Source organism: Strix uralensis, unplaced genomic scaffold, assembly GCF_047716275.1.
Source record: "Strix uralensis isolate ZFMK-TIS-50842 unplaced genomic scaffold, bStrUra1 scaffold_412, whole genome shotgun sequence".
Taxonomy (NCBI): Eukaryota; Metazoa; Chordata; class Aves; order Strigiformes; family Strigidae; genus Strix; species Strix uralensis.
This window is the reverse complement of record NW_027437006.1, coordinates 1,064-15,524: the sequence shown is the minus strand read 5'-3', so window position 1 is coordinate 15,524 and position 14,461 is coordinate 1,064. Positions and strand designations below refer to the sequence as shown.

The following is a 14,461-nucleotide window of genomic DNA, read 5'->3' as shown; positions in this document are numbered from 1 at the left end:
CGGCCCCGGTGCCACCGGGCCTCGCGCCAGCGGCCCCGCTCTCACGTGTGTCCCCCCCCGCCGCACCGGCCGGCGCCGTGACTCAGCCCTCGCACCAGGGCGGTGCCCCCGTCCCCGCCACGCCGCTGCCCCCCCCCCTCCGGTGCCGGGGTTATTTTTACCACGGGGGGGGGGGGGGAAGCGCTGGCCCCGCCTGACCCGGTGCCGTGAGATGGTGGCCCCCGGGCTACCGGGGAGACCCCCCCCCCAACCCCGGACGGGGCCCAGGGTCCTGCCGCGTCTCCCCCCACCCGGGTGGGACGCAGCTCTGGATCGGGCCACGCCGGCCGCACCGCGGGGCCGTTCCGGAGGGGGGGGTCGCGTGTGTGTGTTTGTGTCCCCCCCCCTCCCGCCGCTGCCGCCCGCCGGGGTTCCTGGCGATGCGATTTTTTACCGTCTCGCCCAAAATCACATTGCCAGGGATTTCCAACGGGCGTCAGCCCCCGCAGCCGGGACGCCGGAGCCGCCGCCGGGTGAGGGTGGTGGGGAGGTTTGGGGGGGGGGGGGGGGGGGGGTTTGGGGTGTTTTTCTGTTTTTGGGGGGGGCTCGGGGGGGCCGCGGGGCCGTGGGGCAGGGCTTAGCCCACCTGTGAACAGAGTTGGCAGCCGCGTCGTGTTCACAGTGGCTAAGTTCCGCTCCCCGGCACCCCCCCGGCCGGACGCCTGGGCCCCCCCCCGACACCGGACCGACCCCCCCGAGGACACCGGGACCTCCCCGAGGACACGGGGACCCCCCCCGGGCGCTGCCTCCCGTGCCTACTGAGCTGATATGCAGTTGCTTTGGTTAAACTGGCTCAGTTCAGCAGGAACAGGAGTCTGGCCCCGCGCGACGGAGGCCCCCGAAACCCCCCCAAGGGACCCCAAAACCCCCCCCCGGAGCTCCCTAAACCCCCCTGGGGACCCCCCCCACACCCCCCCGTGGTGGAGCCCTGCCCGGGTCCCGCGTGCACGGCCGAGCTCACCGGGACCCGCAGGTTCTTCCACAGCGTGGAGACCCCGAAACCCCCCGGGGGGGTCCCCAAAAAATAAATAAAAGGGGGGGGGGGAGACGGTAATTGGGAGATGCCTGGGTGCCCCCACGCGGGGAGGGAGGGACCCCCCAGCCCCGACGGCGGCGGGGGGGGTGGTTGGGAGCCGCAGTGGGGGGTCGTGGGGGGCCCTGTGGGGCTATGGGGGGGTGGGGGGGCCCCCCCGGTCCCCGCCCAGGTCCGGGCGAGTCGGGGCGTCACCGGCAATTAGGGGATTAACGGGGATGAGTCACGGGGGGGGGGGACACGCCCCAACAGGACGAGGCCCCACGCGAGGCCCCCGTGGGGGGAACCCGAGCGGCTGGGCCCCGCCCCGCCCTCCCCCCCTCCCAAAACCAGCGCTTTTTCTTTTTTCTTTTTGGTGTTTTTTTTTTTCTTTTTTCCCCTGTTTGTTTCCCAAAATAACCCCGGCGGCGCTTTGTGAAACGCGCCCGATTTCAGGGAATTTCCCTGATGTCAGAGGTGGGGGAGGGGCGCCCGCGGGAGGGGGAGGGGCTTACCCACCCGCCACGCCCAAGCAGGCCCCACCCAAAGCGGGGGGTGTTTGCCCACGTGTCCCGTTCCCCGCCCCCCCTCCCCCGCCCCCAAAACGGGACGCGGCGCCTTTAAGGCGCTCCGGCAGCGTGAGCCCCCGCCCCCGCCGCCCGCCGATTGGCCGCCGGAGCTCCTCCCGCTGTCAATCAGCGCGGGGCGGGGCGAGCTGCCAGTCACGACGCTGCGCACCAATCAGCGGCGGGGAAGCGCTGCCCGCGGGAGGGGGCGGGGCCTCGGGGACCCCATTCATAAAGTTCTGCCGGTGCCGGAGAGCGGCAGCGGAACGGGGCGGGGGAGGGGGTGCACGGGATCCCCCACGGCGACACCGGGGACCCCCCGAGAGCCACCATCGGCCCCGGGGCCGCACCGACACTCCCGGGGCACCCCCTCCCCCGTGATCTTGACCCCCAGAAGCCTCCCAGGACCTCCACACTGCCCCCCCACCCCCAGCGACCCCCGCCCCGGCGTTGTCACCGTCGTGGTGTGTCTGTGTGTCCCCCGCGCGCGGTGTCGCCCCCCCCCGCCCCCCCCACTCAGCACGGGGGACACCAGCAATCGTGTGTATGTGGGGGGGGGGGGGGGAGCGCGCTCCCCCCAAATCCCTTTTATTAGACAAAGACAGTGAAGGCTGAGAACGGACACGCTCGTTACAACTCTCAGCCCCCCCCCAGCGCCTCGGGGGGGGCCTGGGGCGAGGGGAGGGGGGCGCAGGGGGAGGGCTCAGCCCCGGCTCTTCTTGGCTTTGCCCTTCGGGTGGGCGGCGGCGGGGGGGGGTGCGGCGACCACCGCCAGTTTTTTGGGGAGGCTGGTGCCCGCCCGCTGCACCGCGTCGCGCTCGATCTTCATCCGGATACCGACCTCCAGGCGCTGGGGCGGGGGGGGGGTGTCAGGCCGTAAGGGGAGGGGTGTCAGGCACGGGGGGGCACGGCCGGGCACCCCCAAACCCCCGGGACACCCCCCCCCCCACCCCCTCACCTTCTTCAGCTTCTGCTGCTGGATCACACGGAGCTTCTTGGGGGCGATGGTCCGGCCTGGAGCGGGGGGGGGACGGCAGCAGGTAGGCAGCGCCAGACCCGCCCGGGCCCGCCCCCAGCTCCGAGGTGTTTCCCCCCCACCCCCGGCCCCGAGGTGCCCCCCCATCACCGCCCACACCCCCCCCGGCCCCGAGGTGCCCCCCCATCACCCCACACACACCCGAGGTGCCCCCCCATCACCACCCACACTCCCCACGGCCCCCAGCCCCAAGGGCTCCCCCTGTTCCCCCACCGCCACCCGCCCTCCCAGTCCCTTCCGCCCCCCCCCGCCCGCGCCGCCCCCCGGCTCCGGCCGCCCCTCACCTCCCTTCCGCGGCCCCCGCACCCCCCGGGCCCCGCTCGGCGCCGCCGCCGCCCGTCCGGGCCGCTTGGCCGCCGCCTTGGGCCTGCCCTGGGCCATGGCTCCGCCGCGCTTCCGGGTTCCCGGCGCGCGGGGCACGCCGGGATACAGAGAGGCGGGGCGCAAGGCACGCCGGGATACAGCGGGGGCGGTGCTGGAGGGAAGGGGTGGGCCGATGCGCAAGGCATGCCGGGATATATCGAGGCAGTGCTGGAAGGCGCCGCGGTGGCGCAAGGCACGCCGGGATACAGCGAGGCGGAAGCGTCCTCACGCAAATAAAAAAAGGCCCTTTATTGCCCCCCCGCCGCGCCCCGCTCCGCCAGCGCCTGGCGCAGCTCCGCGGGGGCGAAGACCCCCCACTCGGTGACGATGCCGCCCGTGATGAGGTCATGGGGGGTGACGTCGAAGGCCGGGTTCCACACCTCGATACCTGCAGATCGGAGGGGAGGGGACGGGGTCAGAGCGGCCCTGCCGGGCCCCCCACCAGGGCTGGGGCCCCCCTGTGCTACAGAGGAGCTGTAGAGGCCCCTATATGGGACCCCCCTGTCTTATATAGAACCCCCAATCCATATGGGACCCCTCTGCCCCATACAGGGCCTACCCCACCCTATATGGGACCTCCCTGGGCCTGTGAGCACCCTGGCAGGGGGGCACAGGGACACCCCAACCCCATACAGGACACCCCTGTCCTATATAGGACACCCCCCCCCTACACCCCCTGTGGGATCCCCAACCCCATATGAGACCCTCTGCCCTATATGGGACCTCCCTACCCCCATAGAGGATCTCCTGCCCCCTGGGGGATGATGCCCCTGTCTTATATAGGACTCCTCCACCCCATATGGGACCCCCCACCCTATACGGGACCTCCCTGGGCCCGTGAACACCCTGGGGGGCACCCCACCCCATATGGGACCTCTCTGGGCCTGTGAGCACCCTGGGGGGGGCACAGGGACACCCCAATGCCATACAGGACACCCCTGTCCTATACAGGACACACACCCCCCTACACCCCATATGGGACCCCCACCCTATATGGGACCTCCCTGGGCCCATGAACACCCTGAGGGGCACCCCACCCCATATGGGACCCCCCTGCCCTATATGGGACCCCCATCCCCATGTGGGACCTCCCCACCCCATATAGGACCCCCCTGGGGCCTGTGAGCACCCTGGGGGGCACAGTGACACCCCCCCTCCCCCCCCCCAGGACCCCCTTCCTCCATATTGGGGACCCCCACCAGGGCCACCAGCACCGCAGTGGTACAGGGACCGCGGGGTCACCCCCACCCTACGGGGGTCCCGCGACACCCACCCGGGGGGGCCAGGCAGTGGTCCTGGAGGTGGGTGAGCTCCCGGCGCGGGCGCTCCTCGATGGGGATGTGGGTGCCGGCGGGCAGGGCCGGGTCGCAGGAGGAGCTGGGGGCCGCCACGTAGAAGGGGAGCCCGTGGTGCCGCGCGGCCACCGCCAGCTGGTAGGTGCCGATCTTGTTGGCCGTGTCCCCGTTGGCGGCCACGCGGTCGGCTCCCACCACCACGGCTGGGGACAGAGCCAGGCTCAGCGGGGACAGAGCCAGGCTCAGCGGGGCCCGGCCACCACCCCATCCCCATCCCCCTGCCCCATCTTGTCCCCACCCCACCCCTCTCCCACCATGTCCCCATCCCTCCTGCCCCATCTTGTCCCCATCCCACCCCTCTCCCACCATGTCTCCATCCCCCCTGCCCCATCTTGTCCCCGTCCCCCCTGCCCCATCTTGTCCTCGTTCCTCCTGCCCCATCTTGTCCCCATCCCACCCCTCTCCCGCCATGTCCCCATCCCTCCTGCCCCATCTTGTCCCCATCCCCCCTACTCCATCTTGTCCCCATCTTGTCCCCATCCCACCCCTCTCCCACCACGTCCCCATCCTTCCAGCTCCCTCTTGTCCCTCTCCCCCCCCGCCACATCCCCCCGCCGCTGACCCTGGACGCCACGGTCCCGCATGGCGGCGGCGGCGGCGCTGTCGGCGATGAGGGTGGCGGGGACGCCGTCGTGCAGCAGCTCGAAGGCCGTCAGCCGCCCGCCCTGGTTGTAGGGCCGGGTCTCGGTGCAGAACACCCGCGTCAGCCGGCCCTGCCCGTGCAGCGCCCGCACGATCCCTGGGGACAGCGGGGACACGGGGACACACACACACACACGTGTCAGCGTCACGCTTGCCCTGGGGGCCCCCCAGCTGCCCCCCAACCCGTCCCCGGTGCCTACCCAGGGCGGTGCCGTAGCCGGCGGTGGCCAGGGTGCCGGTGTTGCAGTGGGTGAGGAGGGTGACGCCGCCCTCGGGGACGCGCTGGAGGATGTGCCGGGCCCCGTGCGCCCCGATGCGCCGGTTGTCCTCCCGGTCCTTCTCCAGCAGCCCCTCGATGTGCTCAATGATGCTGGGGGGGCACAGAATCTGGGCAACTGACACCCCCCCCCCTCCCCCTGGCACCCCACATCCCCCCGCTCCTGTCCAAAATCCCCCTCTCCACGAGATCCCACCCCCCAAACCCCCTCCTGGGTGACACCAGCATCCTGCTCTACTCCCCAACACCCCAAATCCCCCCAGGGGACCCCACAAACTGCACCCCCTCTCCCTGAGATCCCACACCCCAAATCCCCCCAGGAGGATCACGGCACCCACCCCACTGCTCCCCAACACCCCAAATCTGCTCCAGGATCCCCCACATCCCACCCTGAACACCCCGCTCCCCAACCCCCCAGATCCCTGCTGGGGGACCCCAGCACCCCACCCTACCTCTTCTGACACCCAAATCCCTCCTGGGGGACCCCAGCACCCTAAATCCCACTCTCCACGATGATCCCACACCCCAAATCCCCCCAGGTGACCCCAGCATCCCCCTGGTACTTCTCACACACCCCAACCCCCCCCCAGGACTCCAGTGTCCCTCACTACTTCTCCCAGCACCCCAACCCCCCCCCAGGTGACCCCAGCATCCTCCTCTACTTCTCCCAGCACCCCAAATCCCCCCCAGGTGACCCCACCATCCCCCTGGTACCTCTCCCAGCCCCCCCAACCCCCCCCAGGTGACCCCAGCATCCTCCTCTACCTCTCCCAGCCCCCCAAATCCCCCCAGGTGACCCCACCATCCCCCTGGTACCTCTCCCAGCCCCCCCAACCCCCCCCAGGTGACCCCAGCATCCTCCTCTACCTCTCCCAGCCCCCAAAATCCCCCCCAGGTGACCCCAGCATCCTCCTCTACCTCTCCCAGCCCCCCAAATCCCCCCAGGTGACCCCAGCATCCTCCTCTACCTCTCCCAGCACCCCAAATCCCCCCAGGTGACCCCAGCACCCTCCTCTACCTCTCCCAGCACCCCAAATCCCCCCAGGTGACCCCAGCATCCTCCTCTACCTCTCCCAGCACCCCAAATCCCCCCAGGTGACCCCAGCATCCTCCTCTACCTCTCCCAGCACCCCAAATCCCCCCAGGTGACCCCAGCATCCTCCTCTACCTCTCCCAGCCCCCCAACCTCCCCCAGGTGACCCCAGCATCCTCCTCTACCTCTCCCAGCCCCCCCAACCCCCCCCAGGTGACCCCAGCATCCTCCTCTACCTCTCCCAGCACCCCAAATCCCCCCAGGTGACCCCAGCATCCTCCTCTACCTCTCCCAGCACCCCAACCTCCCCCAGGTGACCCCAGCACCCTCCTCTACCTCTCCCAGCCCCCCCAACCCCCCCCAGGTGACCCCAGCATCCTCCTCTACCTCTCCCAGCCCCCCAACCTCCCCCAGGTGACCCCAGCATCCCCCCCATCCCCTTCCCAGCTGCCCCAGGTGACCCCAGCATCCCCCTAGTCCCTCTCCCAGCCCCCCCGTGTCCCCCCATCCCCCGTGTCCCCCCGTACCTCTCCCGCAGGCCCTGCGGGGTGACGCCAGGGCTCTGCACCCATCCCCGCACGGCATCACACAGGCGCTGGGCCTCGCGGCTCAGGTTGACGGCGGTGGGTCGCGCCGTCAGCAGCCACCGCAGCCGCTCGCCCACGAAGGCCTCCAGCGCCTCCACGTCCCCCTCCGGCCCCGCGCCCGCCGCCAGCTCCAGCGCCAGGCTCAGGCACCCCACCAGGGCGATGGCCGGGGCCCCCCGAACCTGCGGGGCGCAGCGCTCGGCTCCGTGACCATCCCAAGGGTCGCGGGGGGGGGTTAGGGGGGCCCCCCGCGCTCACCTCCATGGCGCGGATGGCCTCCCAGGCGCGGCCCACGCCGTCCACCCGCTCATAGCGGAGCTGCTCCGGCAGCAGGAGCTGGTTGAGGACGGTGAGGGAGCCGCGGCGGTACCGGATGGCTTCCAGGGCCATGGCTGCGCCGGAAACCGTGCCGGGGCTTCCTGCCCCCCCCCAGCCCCGCCAACCCCTGCCTGGGGACACGCTGGGGGGGGGCTGGGGGGCAAAAAAGGGACCCCCTGCATCCGAGCTCAGGGGACAAAACGCGGGGACACCCCCCAGCCCGGCACCACCGAGCCCCATCCCCACGGGGGTCCCGTGCCGGAGCTGGGGGGGGGGACACACACACTCGGTGTGGCCGCACGAAGGAGCGGAGGGACACGGCTGCGCCGGTGCTGCCAATCTTTAATATCAGGGCGACCGGGGGGGGGGGGGCGTATAAATTACACAGTGGGGGGAGTGTGGGGGTGGGGAGGGGGGTCGGGTGCCCCCCCAGGACCAGCCCGGGGGGGACTCCAGCCCCAAAACACCGCTCAGGCGCTCTCTGCCTCGGAGCTGGAGTCCGAATAGTCGGCGACGAGGGAAGCTGGGGGGGGGGCGGCGTGGGGGGGGGCTGTCCCAGCATCACCCCCCTCCCGCGGCTCGCTGGGGGCTGCGGGGGGGCTGCAGGGGGTCGTCTCGCCCCTCTCCGCTCCCCCAGGCTCCACCGGCCCCTCGGGCCCCTCTCCGGAGCGGCGCCGGACGATGCCCAGGCCGGCGGGGGTGGCGGGGGGGCCCCCCCGGCCCCGCAGCGCTCGCCCCCCCAGGCCCAGCTTCCGCAGCGCCTCGCCGGCTCTGCCACCGCCGCCGGCGGCCGGGGGGAACCAGGAGCGGCTGGAGATCTCCGTCCTCTTCATCCGCTGCTTCTCCTCGTAGGCTGGGGGCGGGGGATGACAGGGAGGTCACGGGGGGCCCTCAGCACCCCGGCTGCCCCCCCCCGGCCCCCCCCCCACGCACAGTCGGGGCTGTGGTACTTGAGCAGCGCGGCCAGGCGCCGGTCCTCCTCCGCCTCCCGCACCAGGGGGATGCTCAGGCCGGCCTTCGCCTGCAGCGCCGCCGCCTCCTCCTCCTCCTCCCGCAGCGTCTTCTTCTCCTCCTTGGGACACACACACACCCCACACACCCACGAGGGGTCCGTCAGCCCCCCCTGTCTGGGCGTGGGTCATTTTACTGCCTCCATTTTACTCCTAAAAACTGAATTTTTTGTGCAACTCCCTTGACCTTACCACGCTTCCCAGCACACCCGCCTCTCAGAAGAATTCGGGTTATTTTCTCCCCTTTTTCAATAACTTTTCCTGCTGTATCAGCCCGTACAACGATGGCCTCAACGGTACCACCCCGGCTCACCCTGAAGCGCCGGCGGAGGCGACTGTTGAGGGCAAAATCGTCCTTCCAGGCGCTCTGGGCCTCCTGCAGACTGGCCAGCGTGGGCACGGCTCTCTGCAGCGTCGCCCGGTCGGCCGCCCCGTGCTCCAGCCGGAACATGGCGTCTGTCTCCAGCTTCTCCTTCTCCTCCCGCTCTGGGACAGGGGACAATCGGGGCACTCAGTGGACGTCCCCACCCCAACCGCGGGATTTAGGGGGGACCCCCCTGGGACTCACCGGTGGGCAGCACCTGCTCGTTCTCCCGCAGGTCCCAGCGCTCCTCCTTGCGCCGGGCCCCGCTGACGATGACGTAGTCGCAGCCGGCCGGGTCCGTCTGCATCTCGATGTAGTTGACGCAGAGGTGACACTTCATCCGAAACCTGGTGACAGGGACGGTGTCGGGAAAACGGGGGGGTCCCTGCGCCCCGCGGGTGGGCGGGAGTGGGGACACAGGCGGCCACCGCACCCACCTGTAGATGGGCGTCGTGTAGTAGGTGCCGACCTTCTTCTTCTCCGCGTTGTACCGGACGCCTGGGAGGGAACAGCGGGCGGGTGGGACCCTCCGGCCACGGCCGGGCGGCTCCGGGGGCCCCGGGAACGCCGGAGCAGCGGGATGGAGCCGGTGAGGCCACGGGGGGGGGCGGGGGGGGGGGGCTCACCCATCCCGATGTGGTTCTTGCAGCCGTCGCACCAGATGTTATAAGGCATCTCGAACCTGGGGGGGGACGCACGGCGCGGGGCTGTCACCGCAGCCGTGGAGGGACGGGGAGGGGGGACACGAGCCCCCAGCGTGGGGAGGGGACAGCTCAGAGTGTCCCTGTGCCCCCCCTCCCCGTGTCCCCGCTCACCTGATGATGAGGATGCCCTGGGCCAGCTTGCGGGCCCGCTCCCGCAGCGGGTGGCTGTGGTGGTACTTGTTGAGGGAGCCATGCTGCCGAGGGAAGCGGAGGGGGGGTCAGCGGGCCCCGTGCAGCCCCCCCGCCACCCTCCCCGCCACCCCCAGCCCCCCCGGGACAGAGCCGGGTGTCCCCAGCCCCGCCGAGCCCCTCACCTTGGCCGGGTCGAAGTCGGGGGGGTAGTACTTGTTCGTGCCTTTGCGCTCACCCTGGGTGGGGGGAAGGGGGTGTCAGAGCCCAACGGGGCCCCCGGCATGGCCATGGTGGCTGTGGTGTGACCACGGTGGCCACAGTGGCCCCGGTGTGACCACAGTGGCCCTGGTGTGACCACAATGTGACCACAGTGGCCGCAGTGGCCGCAGCAGCGTCCGGCCCCACTCACCATGGTGTCGGGTCTCTACTGCCGCAGGACGGGGACAGGCAGGACCTGGGGGACGAGGAGTCGCCGTCACTGGGGGGGGAGGGGAGGCAGGAGACCCTCAGCGTGGTGGCTCCCAGTCTGTACTGGGACAGGGACACCCTCCCACTGTGGGGTTAAGGGTCACCAGTATATAATGGGACAGGGACACCCCCCCAGTACAGGGATAAGGGGACGGGGACACCCTCCAGTATGGGGATAAGGGTCACCAGTCTGTACTGGGATGGGGACACCCTCCCAGTATTGGGATAAGGGGACAGGGACACCCCCCCCAGTATGGGGATGAGGGGACAGGGACACCCCCCAGTACGGGGATAAGGGGACAGGGACACCCCCCCCAGTACGGGGATAAGGGTCACCAGTCTGTACTGGGACGGGGACACCCTCCCAGTATTGGAATAAGGGGACAGGGACACCCCCCCCCAGTACCGGGATAAGGGGACAGGGACACCCGCCAGTATGGGGAGAAGGGGACAGGGACACTCTCCCAGTACGGGGATAAGGGGACGGGGACACCCCCCAGTACGGGGATAAGGGACAGGGACACCCCCCAGTACGGGGATAAGGGGACGGGGACACCCCCCAGTACGGGGATCAGGGGACAGGGACACCCCCCAGTACGGGGATCAGGGGACGGGGACACCCCCCACTACGGGGTCACTGGTCCCCAGTCCGTACTGGGACCCGGCCCCCCCCATCCCACCAACCTCTTCCTGCTCCGCCGCTCCCGGCCCCGCCCCTTCCGCCGCAGCGTCACACGCCACCGGGTGACGTCAGCGGCGCCGGAAAGGGGCGGGGCCTCCCGGGCGGCCCCGCCCCCCCGCAGCCCCGCGCCTGCGCAGTGCGCGCCCCGCCCCCCCGCCCCCCCGCTTCCGGCGCCGCAGCGCCGTCACCTACGGCCGCCCATAGCAACGGGGCCGTAGCAACGGGGCCATGGCAACGGGGCCATGGCAACCTGGACCACTGACTGCGAGTGGCAACCGGGCCCATGGCAACGGGGACCCATGGCCGCCCGTGGCAACGGGGCTCCGTAGCAACCGGGACCCATGGCTGCCATGGCAACGGGGCCCATGGCAACCTGGACCACCAGCTGCCCCTGGCAACTGGGCCCATGGCAACCGGGCCCCACGGATGCTCGTGGCAACAGGGCTCTGTAGCAACTGGGACCCATGGCTGTCATGGCAACGGGGCCCATGGCAACCAGCCCCATGGATGCCTGTGGCAACCAGAGCCCCCCGCAGACCCCCACTGTGCTGTGACCCCCCAACCCCCCAGGGGCTGATGCCCCCCCCCCCATTGCCCCCCCCCCCCCTCTGGCTGGTGGTGCCGGGGTCTCTGTCTCTGTCCCCCCCCATCCCTGTGGTGGGCTCACCCCCCCCCCCCCCCCCCCCGGTGTCCTTGGGTGAACCCGCAGCCGAACAGAGACACCACGCGGGTCCCACCCCCGGGGTCACCCACAGCCCCCGGGACGAGCCAAAACCCCCCGATAATGGGAAAATGGGAAAACGGGGGCAGAGGCCCCCGACCCCCCGGTGCCCCCCCGGGCCCACATCACCGGCACTAACGGGGTCACGAGGATTTGACCCTTTAGGGACCCCCCCCCCCAACATAGCAGGGAGGGGGCTGGGCCAGGCCCCCCCCCCCCCGGGGACAGTCAGAGCGGGATGACCCCATCCCGGTGACACCCCGGTGACACCACCGGGACACGCGGCCTCGCACCGGAGAGAGCCCCCACCCAGGGAACTGTGGGTCCGTGACCCCCCGTGTCCCACCCCCGGAGGGGGCTCAGGTCCTGCCCCCCCCCAGGCCCCCCCCAGTTGCCACCTTGTTTAATTAAACCCGTTAATTTCCAGCCTTTGGGCAGGAGAAGGCGGCTGGGATGGGGGTGTCCCCGTCCCTGACCCCCCAGTGTAGATCCCAGGGGGACGGGGGTGTCCCCAAGGGACGGGGGGTACCCAGGGGGTGGGGGGGTCCCCAGGGGATGGGGGGGGTCCCCCTCCCCGCCGCCATCCCGCTGTCACTGTGCTCCCGGTGGCCTGAGCTCCCGGCCACAGCGGGCGGCAGCCGCCTCGTCCCAGGGAACCGCTAATGAGCTGCTGCGCCCGCGTGTCCCTGTGCCCGCCGGGGACGGACGGACGGACGGACGGACAGACAGATGGACAGACAGATGGACAGACAGACAGACGGGGGGAGCTGGCGGCTCCCACCCCCCATCCCGCTGTGACCTCACGGTGTCCCTGTCCCAGTGAAGTCCCTTGTGTCCCAAAAATTCATTCTCCCGCTGGGGCAGCTCCCGGCGGCTCCGATGGCCACAGGCCGGGTCCGGGACGGACGGACAGAGGGACGGGTCTGGGATGGATGGACAGAGGGACGGACAGACAGAGGGACGGACAGACAGAGGGACGGATGGACAGAGGGACGGACAGACAGAGGGACGGGTCTGGGATGGACGGACAGAGGGATGGACAGACAGAGGGACGGACGGACAGAGGGATGGACGGACAGAGGGATGGATCCGGGACGGACGGACAGAGGGATGGATCTGGGACGGATCCAGGACGGACGGACAGAGGGATGGACGGACAGAGGGATGGACGGACAGAGGGATGGATCTGCGATGGATGGACAGAGGGACGGACAGACAGAGGGACGGGCGGACAGAGGGATGGATCCGGGACGGACGGACAGAGGGACGGATCCGGGACGGACGGACAGAGGGACGGACAGCGGCCGCCCTGCGCGGTCGAGTCCCGGCTGTGGGTGCAGGACACGGCCCGGCCCGGCCCGGCCTCCCCCCACCCCCCCGCCGTGCCCTCTGCGCCGGCCTCTCCTGCCCCCGGCCCCCGCCGACCCCCTGGCCCTGGGGATCCCCCCCCCGCCTTGGGGACCCCCCCGCGGGCCTTGGGGACCCTCCCCCTGGCCTTGGGGACCCCCCCGGCCCTGGGGCGGGGGCTGCGCCGGCTGCCGGCCCCGCGGGACGCCGGTGGCACACGCACGTGCGGGGCGATGCTGGAGGCCGGGGGGCGGCGCGGGGACCCCCTCGCTGGGCGGTGACACGCGGGGGGGGGTGATGTGTGTCCCCCCCCCACGACAGGGACGGTCCCCGCGGGGGGTGGCTGCCGCAGGGCTGGGACCGCTCGGTGCATCCCGCGGGGCCGCTCGGGGGATGGAGACCCGGCCCCCTCTGCCTCCCCCCCCCGGGGCCCAGGGGGGGTTCTGGGGGGGTGCTGGGGGGATTGGGGGGGCCGCAGCCCCCCCCCCGCCCCCCCCCCCCGCGCCGGCGGCGTCCGCCAGGGCCGAGGCACCGGCACAAAAGCGCCGCCCGGACAAAGGGCCCTGACGTCAGGGGGGGGCTGGGGGGCACCGGGCGACCTAATTCCGGTGGGGCCGGGCGGGGGGGGGAGCGGGGGGACCCCGCGGGGCTGGCGATGTCCCCACCCCCCCCCCCGGCAGAGTCCGGCCGTGGCGGCGCGTGACACCCCCCCCCCCCCCCCCCCGCGGTGTCCCCGTGGGGAAACTGAGGCAGGAGCCAGCGGCCGCCCCCGTGGGGGCAACGGAGCAATTAACGCCCCCAATTAACGAACTCGGGGCGCCGCGGGCACGCGTGGGGTCACGGGGCTGCGCGTGCTCGTGCACGTCGGCCACACGCGTGTGCACGGACTCACACGCAGCTGCGCACACGCGGTCATGCACGCGGGGTCGCGCAGGTCAGTGGGTGTGCACAGCCTTGCACGGGGGTGTGTCCTTGCACGGGGGTGCGTGTGCCCTCGCACGTGGGCCTGTGCCCTCGCACATGAGTGTGTGTGTCCTTGCACATGGGTCTGTGCCCTTGCACGTGAGTGTGTGTGCCCGCACGTGGGTCTGTGCCCTCGCACGTGGGTCTGTGTCCTTGCACGTGAGTGTGTGTGTCCTTGCACATGGGTCTGTGCCCTTGCACACGAGTGTGTGTGTCCTTGCACATGGGTCTGTGCCCTTGCACACGAGTGTGTGTGCCTGCACGTGGGTCTGTGCCCTCGCACGTGAGTGTGTGTGTCCTTGCACATGGGTCTGTGCCCTCACATGTGAGTGTGTGTGCCCTCGCGTGTGAGTGTGTGCCCTCGCACGTGAGTGTGTGTGTCCTTGCACGTGGGTCTGTGCCCTCACATGTGAGTGTGTGTGTCCTTGCACATGGGTCTGTGCCCTCGCACGTGAGTGTGTGTGTCCTTGCACATGAGTGTGTGTATCCTTGCATGTGAGTGTGTGCGCCCTGCGCCCACACATGGGTCTGTGCCCTTGCACATGAGTGTGTGTGCCCTCGCGTGTGAGTGTGTGCCCTTGCACGTGAGTGTGTGTGTCCTTGCACGTGGGTCTGTGCCCTTGCACACAAGTGTGTGTGCCTGCACGTGGGTCTGTGCCCTCGCACGTGAGTGTGTGTGTCCTTGCACATGAGTGTGTGTATCCTTGCACGTGAGTGTGTGCACCCACACGTGGGTCTGTGCCCTCACACATGGGTCTGTGCCCTTGCACATAAGTGTGTGTGCCCTTGCACCTGGGTGCGTGTGCCCTCGCACACTGTCCCAGAACAGGCGTTGTTCCCAT

General features: G+C 70.7%; 3 protein-coding genes across 3 annotated transcripts; all 3 read right to left on the bottom strand.

Annotated features, from left to right (window-relative positions):
• Nucleotides 1-2,227: 2,227 nt before the first annotated feature.
• On the bottom strand, nucleotides 2,228-3,101 carry CUNH19orf53 (chromosome unknown C19orf53 homolog). The gene is made up of 3 exons (XM_074857928.1): nucleotides 2,938-3,101; nucleotides 2,576-2,631; nucleotides 2,228-2,467 (listed from the first exon to the last, which is right to left on the bottom strand). The coding sequence occupies exons 1-3, from the start codon at nucleotides 3,032-3,034 to the stop codon at nucleotides 2,321-2,323; spliced, it is 300 nt and encodes a 99-aa protein (XP_074714029.1). The 5' UTR covers nucleotides 3,035-3,101; the 3' UTR covers nucleotides 2,228-2,320.
• Nucleotides 3,102-3,241: 140 nt separating this feature from the next.
• On the bottom strand, nucleotides 3,242-7,326 carry MRI1 (methylthioribose-1-phosphate isomerase 1). The gene is made up of 6 exons (XM_074857931.1): nucleotides 7,169-7,326; nucleotides 6,851-7,092; nucleotides 5,214-5,383; nucleotides 4,934-5,110; nucleotides 4,290-4,514; nucleotides 3,242-3,404 (listed from the first exon to the last, which is right to left on the bottom strand). Exons 1-6 carry the CDS (start codon nucleotides 7,298-7,300, stop codon nucleotides 3,265-3,267), a joined length of 1,086 nt encoding a protein of 361 aa, XP_074714032.1. The 5' UTR covers nucleotides 7,301-7,326; the 3' UTR covers nucleotides 3,242-3,264.
• Nucleotides 7,327-7,553: 227 nt separating this feature from the next.
• Nucleotides 7,554-10,707, bottom strand: YJU2B (YJU2 splicing factor homolog B). The gene is made up of 10 exons (XM_074857933.1): nucleotides 10,591-10,707; nucleotides 9,848-9,892; nucleotides 9,621-9,674; nucleotides 9,418-9,500; nucleotides 9,229-9,284; nucleotides 9,040-9,100; nucleotides 8,807-8,949; nucleotides 8,552-8,724; nucleotides 8,162-8,300; nucleotides 7,554-8,081 (listed from the first exon to the last, which is right to left on the bottom strand). Exons 2-10 carry the CDS (start codon nucleotides 9,848-9,850, stop codon nucleotides 7,699-7,701), a joined length of 1,095 nt encoding a protein of 364 aa, XP_074714034.1. The 5' UTR covers nucleotides 9,851-9,892; nucleotides 10,591-10,707; the 3' UTR covers nucleotides 7,554-7,698.
• Between the last annotated feature and the right edge of the window lie 3,754 nt (nucleotides 10,708-14,461).

Excerpts from the sequence above, each read along its gene's own strand:
- CUNH19orf53 (XM_074857928.1), bottom strand. The coding sequence starts at position 3,034 with ATGGCCCAGGGCAGGCCCAAGGCGGCGGCCAAGCGGCCCGGACGGGCG. Across the intron at positions 2,632-2,937 it reads GCGGGGGCCGCGGAAGGGAG|GCCGGACCATCGCCCCCAAG; the intron begins GTGAGGGGCGGC and ends CCCCCGCTCCAG. Across the intron at positions 2,468-2,575 it reads AGCAGCAGAAGCTGAAGAAG|CGCCTGGAGGTCGGTATCCG; the intron begins GTGAGGGGGTGG and ends CCCCCGCCCCAG.
- MRI1 (XM_074857931.1), bottom strand. The coding sequence starts at position 7,300 with ATGGCCCTGGAAGCCATCCGGTACCGCCGCGGCTCCCTCACCGTCCTC. Across the intron at positions 5,111-5,213 it reads CGGCTACGGCACCGCCCTGG|GGATCGTGCGGGCGCTGCAC; the intron begins GTAGGCACCGGG and ends CGCTGTCCCCAG. Across the intron at positions 3,405-4,289 it reads CCACTGCCTGGCCCCCCCGG|GTATCGAGGTGTGGAACCCG; the intron begins GTGGGTGTCGCG and ends TCCGATCTGCAG.
- YJU2B (XM_074857933.1), bottom strand. Across the intron at positions 9,101-9,228 it reads CAAGAACCACATCGGGATGG|GCGTCCGGTACAACGCGGAG; the intron begins GTGAGCCCCCCC and ends GTTCCCTCCCAG. Across the intron at positions 8,950-9,039 it reads TACACGACGCCCATCTACAG|GTTTCGGATGAAGTGTCACC; the intron begins GTGGGTGCGGTG and ends CCCTGTCACCAG.